The sequence below is a fragment of the Alligator mississippiensis genome, chromosome 1, assembly GCF_030867095.1.
Source record: "Alligator mississippiensis isolate rAllMis1 chromosome 1, rAllMis1, whole genome shotgun sequence".
Classification (NCBI taxonomy): domain Eukaryota; kingdom Metazoa; phylum Chordata; order Crocodylia; family Alligatoridae; genus Alligator; species Alligator mississippiensis.
The window spans coordinates 443494366-443510511 of NC_081824.1; the positions used below are offsets into that span (position 1 = coordinate 443494366).

Consider the following 16146-nt stretch of genomic DNA (forward strand, 5'->3'; position numbering starts at 1 on the left):
CTCTGGTAAAGAGCCATATAAATAGGAATAGAGAAAGATATGAACAGGAATGGCTTTAACTCTGGGACTATGAGAACAAGAAACTAAAATTGATCTATTCAAATTATGTATTTATATCTTCAAACCTGGACAGGTGACCCAAGCCCCCATCCTGGCTCCAGGGAGATGCTGGTGCCCAGCCTGCCCCTGCTGGCACTCAGCAGATGGGCTCCTTTACCTGGGTCCCAGCCCCTGGCATCCCTAGCCTGGCCCAGAGGTCCCTTCCAGTCTTGGTTCTCTATGAGTCTCTGATTCCTGTCACTGACAGAGCACCTGGGGGAGAGAGGGAGGGGTAACAAACTTGAGCTGAACAAATTTGAGCTATTTGGTAACAAATTAGAGCTCAACCAGCTCCAATTTGTTACCAAGTCAGAGCTGATTGGATTTGAAACCTCAGACACAATCCAATCTAGGATTTGATTCGAAGCTGGATATGAAAGCACCATCAGATGTTTTTCTACATCCAGTCCCTAAAACCAGAAAGAAAGGAATCTAAGGGTTCAACTTGACACTTAAGCGTCAGGTGTTTAAAACTCCAGCAGCCCCACACTGAAGCAGTTTAGCAGGTGTCCTTTTAGGATTAAAATTCGTTCCCTTTCAGAGGAGGATTATCTCCTTAACCTCTACTAAACTGTAATATGTTACTACAACCCAATGATTTGCAACTGTTGCAAGTGAACATGTGTGAAGGCCCTAAGTAGAGCTTTATTTCCCAATGATGCCCTAGCTGGCATCTTTTTCCTAAACCCAGCAGATGGCCCCCAAACCAGGACGAGTAGTACCACTCTTTATGAGAGCATATGACTGGCATCAGCTGTTTCTTCTATTTGTGCAGAGTTTGCCAAGTGCACTGATGTTGCTTAGATCTGGAAACAGTCAATACTTAATATTCTGTAGCCAGCAAAGTAGGTGCGCTAGGTCACATGCAGTTCTGTTAACTCTTTTGGAGTGTCTTAGGGACTCTGTAAGACTTAGTTTTGGACTGTTTTAAAGCAGGAATATAAAAAAATAAAGGATATGCCAGTACCCAGCTGTATAACCTGCAGCCATGATTCTCCTATAGCTAGTCATGCGTTTTGATGAGTTTCCCTCTCCCCCATTTAGCAAAATGCAGTGCTAGCAAAAATAACAAGGCTTCTCATTATGATATTCTGTATTCATACCTCAAATCCCTGTGGTCTTCCTAGACTTTCTTTAATACGTTTCCACGCAACAAGAATCTCTGATACAGACAAACTTGTAGCTTTGACATCGAAAGGAGCAGCAGTGGGTTCTGTATTAAGAAAAATTGAAATAATAAACCTCCACTGTAACAACTTGTATCTATCAAAAGCACCAGAACTAAAACTGTCATACACTTCTCTTGTTCTACCTTGCTGTTCAGAATGAAGTGTTGCAGTTATGGTGAATAAGTGAAACTGAGCAAGATAAAAATATTAGTTTTATTGTGTTTTTGTATTTGTGCCAAGTCACATCAATATCTTATTAGTGACAGACCCAGGAAGATACGCAATGAAGAATATCCTTTCTATGTGCTGGCTGATTTGTCTTTGAAAACCTTTAAGTCTTATTGACAATAGCCTTTCTCCCAACAGTAAACCATCACTAGCAGTTCTGCTTGACTGCAAAAGTAAACAGAGCACCCTTTCTCTTCCTTATTCTGTACTGCTATTTAATCAGTTAAAAAATGAACACTACCTGGGATATTTTTGAGTTATGCCATAGACCGAGAAACCCACTATCATGTCTAAAATGTAAAGCAAATTCACATTTAAGGGCGTGTCCACATTAAGCCCTGAAGCTGCTGGCATCTTTGTCTGGAACCAGCAATCCTTTCTTTGTTACAAAGGTCTATATGCTGGTCCCAGCTTCACATCTTACCAGGCACTCGCCGCTGAGCTATACCTTCTCCCTGACATTCTATTCTTCAATTTTTTTCCCTTTCCTTTTCCTGTCAAGATTTCAAATGTGTTAAATTTTTTGTGTCATTTTTTAAAACCTATGCCCAGAAAAAGGCTGTATCTACCAGACCTATACAGGCTTTCCAACAAAGAACAGGACTTTGTGTTTCTAACTAGCTTAACTGCTAAGATATTTTACCCCGTACAGTAAAATAAGGAAAAGCTTTAAAAATGCTGGGTTAGTCAACAGCAAGAGGAAAGTTAAGAAAAAAAAAATCTGGAAAATAAATATTGGAAGCTGTAGTGACAACCAACAGATACATTATTTTCATTGTCCTTTTGGTCTACAGCAGGGGTGGCCAACCTGCAGAATGTGCACATGGCACACAGTAGACAAGGAAGGGGTAAAGCAGCACAGTGGCAGATGGGGCAGGGAGCAGAAAGCAGAGCAACAGATCAGGCAGGGAGCACAGGGCAGGGAGCAGGAAGTAGAGGAACAGATCAGACAGGGGAAGGGGATTGGGTAGGCAGGGTTAATTTGTGTCACACTTGCCAGAAAATTTGGCCAACACTGGTTTGCATCATGCGCTGCCTCCCGTACCCCACCTGGGGTAACTCGCCACGTGCCAGAGCGCGTGTGGCATTGGTGTTCCCTGGGGACAAGTAGCAATGACACAAGGCGTGCCGCTGCTACTTGTCCCCAGGGAAAAAAGGCTGCGCTCATCTGGACACACCCTGTGAGTGCTAAGGGTCTGCAAAACCTCTTAGGCATCACTTAAGTTGGAGTTTAGGAAAGTTTATCTTATTGTCTACTTATTTATTTTGCTTTGAAATTAAGAAGATCTCCCTCATGTATGTTTAAGTGGGAATCTAGAACTTAGTGAGAACGCAATACCTCCAAACACCACCTCCTTGGCATGTTTGTGTGTTCAGTAAAAAGGTGGATTCAGATTCATCTGGAATAACAGGGCTTGACATTTCTTTCTAGGTGTAATGTACCTTTATTATATTTATGAACTGTTAATCCAATCTTATAGCTTTTATATTTTAAGGATGCACATCAAAGAGTTTTTTTAAAAGATGTGTTTTGTGGCTGATTTAGCAGATTTACAAAAAATGGAGCTTCCTTTTGGCACAATATGTGTTAAAATTATACATTTGCCTATTGATTAAACTGTCTTAGTAAGGAGTTTAACATTAATCTTGATACACTATTTTTGGGGTTTTTTTTAATCTTTCTCTCTCCTTCACATTACACAAGGTATTCTGCCACTGACCTACACCTTCTCTTCAATGTTCTTTTCTTTTTTTTTTCCTTTTCTTTTGCTGTAAAAATTTGAATTTTTGGTAGTTTTATTTTTGTCTTTTTTTAAAAAAAATATAACCCTAGAGAAAATGAGAATTTCTGACTTTTTTCAAAATGACTCACATGAGGGTTATTAATACATATAAAATAAATTGATCTTTTAAGATGTCACAAATAACACAAATTATAATATTCACAAGGCATACATGATTTGATCCAGTTTTGATAAATTTTGTGCTACAAAGTAATATATTCTGCATGATATGATTTTTTGTACAGTTGGGGCACACTGCTTTTTTATTTTGTGTACTACAAAGATTTGTGCAGCAAAAGCTATTTTCTAGTTTTTATATTATTGAAGCAATTACCTTGTTGTCAGAGAAGATTGCAATGGGATAAATAATTTGTGATGTACCCAAAACGTTGGTTGGCAGCCTTTACACTTTCTATAAATGTAGAAATCATTTCTCTTTCATTGCATTCACTAGGGGAGGTTTATGTATTGCTCAGCTACATAAAGGCTTTTTTGTATTTTTGTATTTTTAATAAATTGTTTTTAGCAAATGGAGTAGAAATAGTTTATTTTTATGTGAGGCAAATGCATTTCTTACATATCCAGCAATTATTCACTGCAATTTCCCTGATATTAGGCACCAAGAATGTAAATGTTCAGCAAAAGAACAGAAATTATATTTTTTAGGAAAAAGGTATATTACTACTGCCTGAAAGTTTATGGAGATGAAATGGCATTTTTTATTGATTCGGATAGGTTGAAGGCCATATAATTTGTGCTAATATAAAATAGTTCAGAGCTCCGTACCATGTCATGCTTTATATTGTGTGTCTAGTACTGATGGGTTCATTAGGTTTTTCCATACTGGTCACTGGTGTTATGGCTATATTTTTTTATTAATATCTTGGTATTATTTTACATTTACTGATATTTTCCTGGGGGTCACACTGATGAAAAAGGTCAATGCCTTTAACGATCCCTTTAATATTACCTGATCACATTTTTAAAAAGATAATAAAACCTTGAGAGGCTTTGTGCTATGTCCTGAGGATGCTGTTTTCCATTTGCCACAACTATGGTTTACAGTAGCACATTACACTATAGAAATTTAGAACACTAACTTCTAATCCAGAACAGGGAACTGTAACTTGATTTCAGAGATAGGATCCTGAATTCTGTTATTGGTAGATGATGCTATCATATTCCCTCTTTCTAATACTAGTTTATATTTATTTGTTATGATAACATGGTCAGTCACCTCCCAAGATTTCAATGTCACCTGAAAAAAACCAAACCCAGGCCTGCCTGGACTAACACAAGACTGATCCTTTAAACCCAGGCCACAGGTAGGCTCTATGCAGCCTATCCCAATTATGGTTAAGTCTATGCCTATATCTTATAATTTATCTGGAATCTTTAACAATGATTAATTTATTCCACTTCATTTTTAAGTTTTGGATCTGTCCACTGAATAAAAGCATTAGTTCTGAAGGGTAGTTTGATGAGGGGAATGGAACAACCAAATGCAATTCTGCCATTTCTTTCCTCTCACTCCAAAGGACAGCAGTCTGCTGATACATGTGCTGCAAAAGAAGCTACTTTTACCCTATGAAGATATTAATTAGATGGCAAATTGGTTTCTTACTTGGGCGCATAGTTATAAAATGGAGAGGCTGACTGATAGAATTCAGGTTCTGTTAGATTAAAAGTTCTGAGTGGCATTTACCATGTCCATGAATATAAATGATACATTTGTAATAAGAGACATAACAGCTGGAGTTCTCCAAATAATATGCAGGGGCTTGCCTATCATATTGATTACACATATACGTTCCCAGGGGGGGTTAGTGTAGTGTTAATCAAAGAAAGGTTTAATAAACTCCTTCATATACAGATTTGGATTTCATTTTTAAAAAATTCAGTGAAGACAACTGTAATTGATGGATTTGCTGGCAAAGGTAGGAAGTTAGCCCGTATATTTTAAAGCTAATATGCCGATTTATTAATTTTCAGGTTCATCTAAATCCCATGAAGCTCAGCTTTAGCTACAAAATCATCCACAGAACAGTACCTCATGAATGTAAGATTTTAATTTGAAACCTGGCAGCTATGTTTAAAAATGTGTAATTGCATATTTTTGTCTCATAAATGAGAAGAAAGGGGTGATTTGTTTATTCATTTAAGCTGAGAGTGAAAAACCAAGAGAGTTGGAACCAAGAAGAAACATTTTTCGGTGTTTGTTTTGGCCAACATAATTTCAGTCTCATCACATCATACATTTTCCTGTCTTCCTTAACTGCTTTTATCGAGCCTTTAAACAGGTCAAGCAGTAAAACTCTGAGAGTTTTGATGTCACTCTATAATATGCCAGCTTCCATTTCTCTCCTCAAAATAACTGTCCATTTAGGTTCTGTATTTGATTAAGTGAGTTAATAAAAAGTTATGTTGAGTACAGAAAACATCATTGTAAAAGTAATTTTCATTGTACACTGCAGGCTCACCTACATGTGTACTTTATTACAGTTGACTAATTAGCTCTGCAGTAAAGCATCACCATCTACACGTGTACCAATATTAGGCTGCAGTAAACTAATTAACTGCATGCTAAGATAGTACTGCTGGGGAAAGTACTATTTTATGGCAGAGTCATTAAGTACAATCAAATGCACATGTACATGATGACTGCCAGGCGCAAATCACACCTGGTCAGCCCAGCCCAGCCATCCAGGGGCCAGACCCCTGCCAGTCCCGACGCTGCCTGACAGCGCCACCCAGAACCTGGGGCAGATGTTCCCTGCTCTTTGCTAGCCCAGGGCTGCTCCACCCTGGCTCCAAGTGCTGTGGTCCTGGGCGCACACGAAGACACTGCACCTGGGAGCAGTGTACTCCAGCTCAAAAAGCTTTAGACTTTATTGCATTGCATGAATTGCACATGTAGACGTACCATACGTTTCTTGCAGCAGCACCTAGCAAGTTGCCTCAGGGATTGAAGCCCCAGAGTGCAAGCTGATTTATATTAAAAAATAGCAAAAATTAGCATCATTAATACTACACTGCATAGTTCAAGGCTCAGAAAGTGTTGGATTCCTCAATTAACTTAGAATTTAAAGCAACATTCCTGGCATTATAGGACAAAACTATAATGGTTATAAAGAATATAAATGTTTTTATTTTTATGTCAAGATAGTTTCTACTCTAAGGGCAGGTCCACATGAACAGGGGCATGTCGTTGCAGCAGCACAAAGAGTAACGGCACAAATTCGTGCTGCTACCTTGTGCTGCAGTGCATGCCCCTGCTCCATGTGCTGAAGAGGGAGCTGGCTGGGGCACAGGGTTCCTCAGCAGGGCCTAGCCATCCTTAGGGTTGTCTTCTCCCCCATCTCTGCATGCTGTGAAGCTCCCATGCTGAGGCACCCTGTACCTTAGCTAGCCACTTCCTTGGGCTGGCTGCTCCCTTGTTTCCACATGCCTCAGTGCAGGGACTCCACTGCAGAGCTATTGCACTAAGGCACGTGGAGCCCTCCTGCTGAGGCACCCTGTGCCCCAGCAGGCCGCTCCCCAGCTGGCTGGGGCTCAATGTGCCTCAAGACGGGGGAGCAGGAGGCCCTGGGCTGGGTGCTCCCCTGTGTCCTCATGCCGTAGCACGAGAACTCCACTGCAGAGCCCCTGCGGTGAGGCACATGGAGCCTCTGTGTGGGAAATCCCAGTAGCAAATTTTGCTCTGGCACTACACATCAGCAGCACCGTGAACTGATTAACGTACAACTTGTGTGTTTTTTTTGTGGTGCAAAGAGGTTTGCAGCGCCATGGACCAGACATGCCTACATGTCTGGATCCAACCTAAAGGGTTTGAGTGAGGTTTCTACACATGACTAACAGAGTAAGAAAGCTGGGTGTAGTACAAAGCCTCTCTGGTTACTTCAAAGCAGAAATGGTGACATTTTACATAACCCTAGTGGATGGAATACTTATTGGGAGCATCTACACATGAAATTAATTTGACTGAATAAACTCTGGTGCAGTTTGTACCACAGTTTATTGCTCCTAGGCACTGTGTTTACATGTGTGCTTGGGACTGCAGCACGTTGAGCCGGGATAGAGTAGCCTTGGCTGGCAAGGGCCTGGAGGGTCAGCCTGCCAGCCCTGGGCTGCTCTGGTCTGGCCCAATGTGCTGCAAAGGGGCTGGCTGGGGCACAAGGGTGCCACAGTGCAGGGCTAGCCAACAGGCAATACCCACACTGAGGCACCCTCATGTTTCAGCCAGCCCTGTCACATCTAAATGTGTATTGCAGCTCAGTAAATAATGCTGCCATAAGATAGTAGGATAGTACTTGTGTTAACTTATGTGTCAATGCTGACACTATACTGTGCAGCTAATTAGGCAACTCCGTAGTAAACATCTTGTGTAGATGCACCCACTTCCTCCTTAATGTTCCTCTTCCTAGCCTCCCATATTCCTTTCTCCATTGCTCTACCCTTGCTTACTTCATTTTCCCCTTTTTATGTATTAAAACCAAGCATGTATACCACATGAACCGCATTTTTTTTATTTAAAACTCTTAACAATCTTGCCAGCTCTGATCCCAGGATGCCAGTACCCTAGGTGTTCTTGTGAAGTCCAGTCCCTGAATAGAGGTGTTTTCTGTGAATGCCTCCCAGGGGCTGAAAACCTCAAAGACTTCCTCATATTACCAGTTTTTAAGTCATTTGTATTATTTTGTCCCTTCTTCGCCCTCCTTATCTAGAGCTATGAGCCTGAAGAATTCCAGTGAAAAATCATCTAAGTCTCCACTACTTTAATTCTCTTTTCCAGACTAGTGTAGTTATCCTTGATCTATTCCAGCATGAAGAGATCTCTATGGCCAAAGAGCACAAGGCTAGGACCAATGGCCTCAAGCTGTGCTAGAGACAAATTAGGTTGGGGATTATGAAGAACTTTCTGACTGTGAGGTTGGTGAAGCTATAGAACAGGCTATCCAGAAAAATTGTGGTATCTCCATCACTGGAAGCTTTCAAGAGCAGATTGGACAGACACATTGCTGGGATTCATAGATTCATAGATTCATAGATGTTAGGGTCGGAAGGGACCTCAATAGATCATCAAGTCCGACCCCCTGCATAAGCAGGAAAGAGTGCTGGGTCTAAATGACCCCAGCTAGATACTCGTCTAACCTCCTCTTGAAGACCCCCAGGGTAGGGGAGAGCACCACCTCCCTTGGGAGCCCGTTCCAGACCTTGGCCACTCGAACTGTGAAGAAGTTCTTCCTAATGTCCAGTCTAAATCTGCTCTCTGCTAGCTTGTGGCCATTGTTTCTTGTAACCCCCGGGGGCGCCTTGGTGAATAAATCCTCACCAATTCCCTTCTGTGCCCCCGTGATGAACTTATAGGCAGCCACAAGGTCGCCTCTCAACCTTCTCTTGCGGAGGCTGAAAAGGTCCAGTTTCACTAGTCTCTCCTCGTAGGGCTTGGTCTGCAGGCCCTTGACCATACGAGTTGCCCTTCGCTGTACCCTCTCCAGGTTATCCGCATCCTTCTTGAAGTGCGGCGCCCAGAATTGCACGCAGTACTCCAACTGCGGTCTGACCAGCGCCCGATAGAGGGGAAGTATCACCTCCCTGGACCTATTTGTCATGCATCTGCTGATGCACGATAAAGTGCCATTGGCTTTTCTGATGGCTTCGTCACACTGCCGGCTCATGTTCAACTTGGAGTCCACTAGGACTCCAAGATCCCTTTCCACCTCCGTGCCACCCAGCAGGTCATTCCCTAGGCTATAGGTGTGCTGGACATTTTTCCTCCCTAGGTGCAGCACTTTGCATTTCTCCTTCTTGAACTGCATCCTGTTGTTTTCTGCCCACTTGTCCAGCCTATCCAGGTCTGCCTGCAGCTGTTCCCTGCCCTCCGGCGTGTCCACTTCTCCCCATAGCTTTGTGTCATCTGCAAACTTGGACAGAGTACATTTCACTCCCACGTCCAAGTCGCTGATGAAGACATTAAAGAGTATCGGTCCAAGGACCGAACCCTGCGGGACCCCACTACCCACACCCTTCCAGGTCGAGACCGACCCATCTACCACGACTCTTTGGGTGCGACCCTCTAGCCAATTCGCCACCCACCGAACTGTGCAGTCATCCACATCACAGCCTCTTAATTTGTTCACCAGTATGGGGTGGGATACCGTATCGAAGGCCTTCCTGAAGTCCAGGTATACGACATCCACCCCTCCTCCTGTGTCCAGGCGTTTCGTAACCTGGTCATAGAAAGAGACTAGGTTGGTCAGGCACGATCTGCCCGCCACAAACCCATGCTGGTTTCCCCTCAGCATAATTTGCCCTGCCGGGCTCTCACAAATGTGAGCCTTGATAATTTTTTCAAATACTTTACCAAGGATGGAGGTGAGACTGACTGGCCTATAATTGCCCGGGTCCTCCTTCCTCCCCTTTTTGAAAATGGGGACCACGTTAGCCCTTTTCCAGTCCTCTGGGACTTGGCCCATGCGCCACGAGCATTCGAATATTCCCGCCAGTGGCTCTGCAATGACGTCGGGATGGTTTAGTCAAGGATGATTCTGCCTTAAGCAGAGGGCTGACCTAGATGACCTTGTGAGGTCTCCTCCAGCCCTATCTTCCTATGATCCAATGATTCTGGTCATTTGTTCAATGAAAGATAACAAAAGACAATGACTGATTGTCCCTGCCCTCTCAGGTTTTTATTCTTCCCTCATGGCCACATCTTGTATTCTTACTCGTGATAGACAGCAAAACTTTCTGTTCTTTGGATCTGCTCTGGTCATCTATCTACAAGTAGGTAGATTCTTTTTATTAAAGAGTTCTGAATCACATATGCCTCTTCCTGGTATTGGAGCAAATCTTAGATACTCTTTTATTGTACCTTTTATCTGTAGAACATTCTGTCTTGTGCTTCCTCTTGCAAGCTCCTGTATGTCACCCTTGCTCCTCTTTGGGCTTCAGCGTCAGGCTATCTCCCTTACCTCTTCCTTTCTTGGGATACTAACTGCCCTTCTCTCTTTCCCTGCTTCTCCTTATCCATTTACTGTATTGTCACAACTAACCACATTTCTTCTCAAAAGCAAATCTAAGAAAAGTATTTCACCTGATGGAATTCATCTTAGCAGAGAGCAATCTAAGGTACAGACAGACACAGAGATTGAATAACTGAATAACTGAAATGTGACATAGAAACTGTGACCCCATAGAAAATGGGGTTCCTAAAAGTTAGTTCCTCCTCATTTCCAGCTGCACGCCGGCTCCCAAAATCCGTTTTTGCTCCTCTACCTTGCTCTTATGGCCATAGTCTTCCATTGGTCACTCTCCTAGTCTAGCCTTCAATTCCACTTGTTCATCAATGGTGTATTTTTCTCTCTTTATCAAATTACTGCATCCCATTCTGAATTCTTATATTGCTTTCATATGGATCTCTAGTGCAGATCTTTTCTTGCATGAGCTCTACAATGTCATATTTCATGTAGAAATATTTTTCACTAATAACTTTCCTCTCTTCTTTTGTGACTTCTATTTCTGCTCAGCAATCATCATTTTCAAGCTTAAAGAAAAAAAAAAGCCCTTCCCAATTTTCCCTCTAAAAACTCCCATGCCAAAACCTTCATTTTCCATGGTTACTGGAATCCCCTGGTTGCTGAGTACTCTAGGCTTTATTCCTATGTCAGCCCTGTCCTTCATTTAGACTCAACAATTATATATACACCTGTAGTGATAAAATGCAGGGAGCGTTTTTATGCACTCAAGTCCAGGGCATTCATCCAGTCACAACACAGCCCCCAAACAGATTGCATATCTCTATATTATACATGGGAAACAAACAAACCAAGAAGTAACAGACAAATACATTTACTTACTTTCATGACACAAAGATTCACTCTTTTGAAACTCATTCACTCTATGAAACTATGAAACTACTATGAAACTATTTTCTTATCAAGAAGAAGTCCCATGTAAGTTCCCTTGCTCCTCACCCCCCCCCCCCCCGCCTTCTTCCCCTCCCATCCCCTTTGCTGATCTTTCTAGTTGCTTTGCTGAATCAATGGATGTCAGGGATCTCACTCAACTGGGCCTATTTGTAAATCCGACTGGATGTTTATCTCCATCTCTAGGCATGTAATATTTTTAAATCTACCCCTCAAGATCCCAAGTCCCATCAACTTTCACTGAGACACAGGCTTTTAAGTTCTTAAGTCACTTTTGACCATTTTACCCTAGGCCTTTATGCTAGACCTTTGACAAGAGTGCACTGAATCCATGATGAATAGTCAGTGAGCCCATTGCAGATGCATTGGTTAGGATAACGGTTTGCAGGATCAGCTTCAGGGTTATAGAATAATGTACTGTTGATCTCTGTTCAATATTCTTTCAAATGGAAATCCATGAGAAATGTGCTTTTAGTTCCTCACTCTTTTAAAGCCAATTCCCCCCCTTTTTTCCACAGAAAGTTGAAATCATATTTCTTGTCCTTGGTACTAAGTTTTAGCTGTAATAAATTATTTCATTGTCCCTTTAAATTTTCACTTACAGCACCTTAGGTTACTTACATAAAAATATGTTTATAAATTATTTTTTTTACTGTATTGTCACAGCTAACCACATTTCTTCCCAAATGCAAATCTAAGAAAAGTATTTCACCTGATGGAATTTATCTTAACAGAGAGGAATCTAAGGTACAGACAGACACAGAGATTGAATTAATAAAGTTATAATAGGAAGGTACTTCTGAATGACTCAACTGTGACATAGAAAATGGGGTCCCTAAAAGTTATTCCTCTATTTTGCATAAAATACAACAAAAGAAAGCTTAAATTACTAAACCTAAACTGATCACTTGCATCTTGTATTTTAAAGAAAAATTTAGAAGAACAGATTGTTATATTCTTGTAGATTCTCAGTTTTCTCTAAATATCAACATATATAAGATTATTTATTAAAATTCAATGTCATTATTTGGCATCCAAAATGGAGAAACAACAGATATTATATATTTCTTCAGATTATGCAAAGGGAAAAATCTCTCCACTTTTACAAAACTCTTTTTTTTCTGGACTTATTATCAGTGGGTACTGTAGTTCAAATAATAAAAGAACCAACATAAATTGCATTATTTCACTGCTTTTTAATGAACAATAAAGCCAACCATAGATGGCAAAATGTCCAGGTCAGATAGATTGGAAAGTCAGATGTCACTTCAATTTTCTATCATTTTGAGATATACTCATTTTTTATAGTGATATGAAATAATGTTAAACCAAACAATAAAATGCACACAGATTACTGGAACTTAACGAAAAAGAACTTCTCTAACCTTTAGGATGAAGGTATCACAATAATACCTATAACTGAGAGGGATAGGTAGTAATAAGTCATTTAACAAAAATGTTATTCTTTAAGCAATAATATGAAAAAGGAATAAACTTTTTTCCACTAACATGAAATTTGGTCATCTTCATTAATACCTTACTCTTTAGATAGCTCCACTGAGGAAAGTGAGACTACCTACAAAGTACCACACAGCATGTGTAGGGTTGCAGAATTTGCCCTTTAATATTAGAATTGATCAGATTATTTATTGCAAATTATACTTGACTTTTTCAGTTTGCAAATTTTAAACAAACTGATATCCAAAAATATTGTGGATATCCAGTTCTAAAAGTGCAAATCAGTGTTGCTCCATAGAAACCAGCTGGATTATGTCAGTTTATACAGGTATGCTCATAGTCATTATCCATAAATATTTGTTGAATAATTTCCCAGAACAATTTTCAGCCTTTCATTAACCATGTGTATGATTGCTGGTATGTGTTCAAAAATTGGATATAGTTCTGAACCCTGTAATGGGAATAAATCTTTACTACATTTGAATATGTAAAATGAGACATAGCAAAAAAAAAAGAATACTTTTGGTCTCAAATTTCCAAGAAATAATCATAAATGTAGTGAATCTGTGTAACATGAACATTTTCATGAAACCTGGAGACCATCTGAATAATGTACTTATAATGAATAACATAGCTGTCATGAAATACAGAAGAGCCAGTCTTTATTTTTTTAATCTGATATTTTCATAATATGTGAATGCTACTTATTATGATAACATCACGATCTGAATATTAGGCCTGAGCCAGGTATGTTAATACTCTCAGCTTTCCCACTGGATGATGTTGGGCAGGTTACTTAATTTCCCTGTCTACAAAATAGGAATAATAATGCATATGCCCTTTGTAAAGTGTTTGGAAATGTATTGGCAAAATGCACAACGATAACGGAGGTATCGTTTTTGCATAATTTGTAACATTCAGTCTCTCAAACTAACCTCCTTCAGCTGAACAGATAACCACAATAGGGCTGAAGGGTCCATCTCCTTTGTTGTTATATACACCAACTTTCACCTCAAAGGGGGTAAGAGGAGGTACACTTTCATCCCTGTAGATGAACTTCGAAGCATCTGAAGATGTCACCATTTTTTCCTTCCAACCTCGTGTTCCATTGGGTCTGAATGCCACAATGTATCCAAATCCTTCCCCATTCTGGAACTCTTCTGATACTGGCTAAAAGGGAAAATTCATTTAATTAAAAGATACACAAACCTTCATTATATTAGAAGGCAATTACTTAACAGACAAATATAAACTGGTTGCTTAACTTGGAAGATCTTATACTATGGCAAGATAGAACTGTGTTCAGTATACCTGGGAATATTCTGGGCTAGTCCACTGGTGCTTAAGCAAGCCAGATATCACCCCCCACAAAGTGATGGATATGGCCCACAGCACAGGCTATCAATAACAAGCAGCTCAGCTCAGCCCATCTCTTTCCCTGCCCTATGCCTTGTTGCTGATCCCTTCTGCAGCCAGGTCCCCTCCCTTTGTCTACTCTTCTTTCCCTTCCACCTCCACCAACCACCACCAGAGAGGAGTAGAGGCCCATGGTGCAACTAGATGGCAAGCCCACAGGCCTGCACTCTGAAAGGTTGAGCTCCACTGGGTTAGTTTCTCAAAGTAAGAATTTGTTTAGTTGGGGTAGTCTTTTTCTGTTTTCCACAAGGCAGACTGACTTAGTTGAAGCTATGATGATTTATACCAGCTTAGATTGTCCCCAACATGCTTACGTTTCATAGTGACTTAGTAGTTTATGCAGAATTGGATGAGATTGCTTGCAGAATGAAGCACTATTCGAAGTGCCATGTTCTGGCCTGTAGCAACTTTTTCAACTCTTTGAATTTTAATGATATATTTTGTATTATCTTGTAAAATGACTTATCTTTTATTGTGCAATATCCTTACTGGAGAGACAAAGAATGGTAGAAATCTTTCTAACAAATAAAATATCTGAAATGTGCCCACTTTGCTATGTATAATTAGAACACATAAAATACCTCACAACTTTTGTTATTTTATTTGGCTAATGATATAAGAAGTCTGTGAGGCACAGCATGAAGTCTTGCAAGGATGAAACAAAAGGAAGAATTTCATTAAGTGTTGATAGAAGCAACAAGTTAATTAAAAACAGGGAGGGAGGAAGGAAGGAAGTCCTGTGCCTAATTTGGAGACTGCATTTCCTCAGATTGGTAAAAATGGTCTTTCTTTTGGTTTGCACTATTTGGTATGGCTTCTGTTTGGGGCAGATCAATACAGATTGTGTTATGGGAGATGAGAAGATAACCTAATGTACCAATCCTCTGCTGGTGCAGACCAGTGCAACTTCAGTGCACTCAAGTACATGAAGGTGTGTTGATTTACATGGCTACGTCTGTGGCTCTCTCTAGGCTTTCCCACCAGACCTAGAGGTCATGTGTCCATATTTTGTTCTTTACCAGATGAATAGTACTGAAGCTGGTTGGGAATTTTATAACATTTTTTTCTGTAGCCAATGTTGATTCATTGATAGAGACTTCTTGTGAAGAATAGATCACTTTTGACAAGACTTTTTTTCAGAAGGCGCTCTGCTCCAGGATTAAATTTATAGTCAGAACATGAGAGAAAAAACAAGTACTTGCTTCAGGCCAACTTAGGTCTCCCACATTATAGGTGAGTGGCAAAACCACCAAGCTATTCCAGGAACACTATTTTCTTCCTCTCTCTCACTGGAGTTTTTCTACTTCATAAAGAATAAGTAATATTCATTAGGGCAATGACATGAGCATGGATTTTCTACAACCCCAGCAAGTACCCTATTCACCATAATGTTCAGGATCCCTTTGTTTGCTTTTTCATTGCAATTTCAAAAGCTTGAATTTGTCCCAAAATGTAATAAAACTTTTCTCATAGATGAGAAAGCCATATCTAGCCTAGCATTAGTTACTATTGAATCATATGTAGCTCTAACACTAGAGCCAAAGAAGCAAGATAAACTTTAACAGATGGAGTGAAAAGCAAAGCAAAAGTGAATAAACGTTGGAGCTACTGATATGAATGGTAGATTATCTAAAATATCCTCTACTTGCATCACCTGGAAATGTAAATCCCTTGGAGACATTTACACACACATTTAAGTAATGCTATTTTGTGTTCATATCTTGATGAGATTTCCTGTAGGGGACCCTCAGTACAGTATTTCCTTACTCTGCCCTCACAGAAGTCAACATGAAACAGGACCTTTAATCAGAAGGAGTCCCTTACCTCCCAAGCTATTACTAATTCATGCCGTCTTCCACTTCTGCCACTTACATTAGCTGGAGATGTCTTTGGAACTATAAACAAAAAGGAAAAAAATATTAGAACGTCCCAGGCACTGACGCAATTACCTACTCCAGGAGACAGTAGATTCAAATCAGTACAAAAATAACAAAGGCAACACATTGTAGTAAAGAAAAGGGGCTTGAATTTTCTGATTGCATTTTAGAGAAGACTCCAATCAAGCTA

General features: G+C 40.3%; 1 protein-coding gene across 6 annotated transcripts in view; it reads right to left on the reverse strand.

The window, feature by feature from the left end:
• The window catches only part of CNTN5 (contactin 5), a 1172720-nt gene that overhangs the window by 43061 nt on the left and 1113513 nt on the right, over positions 1 to 16146 (reverse strand). For all 6 annotated transcript variants that reach the window (XM_059721130.1, XM_059721133.1, XM_059721132.1 and 3 more), the window contains 3 exons: positions 15904 to 15974; positions 13599 to 13833; positions 1203 to 1312 (listed from right to left, as the gene is read on the reverse strand). In XM_059721130.1, the coding sequence (XP_059577113.1) occupies positions 1203 to 1312; positions 13599 to 13833; positions 15904 to 15974 (416 nt within the window). The remainder of the gene's footprint in view (positions 1 to 1202; positions 1313 to 13598; positions 13834 to 15903; positions 15975 to 16146) is intronic.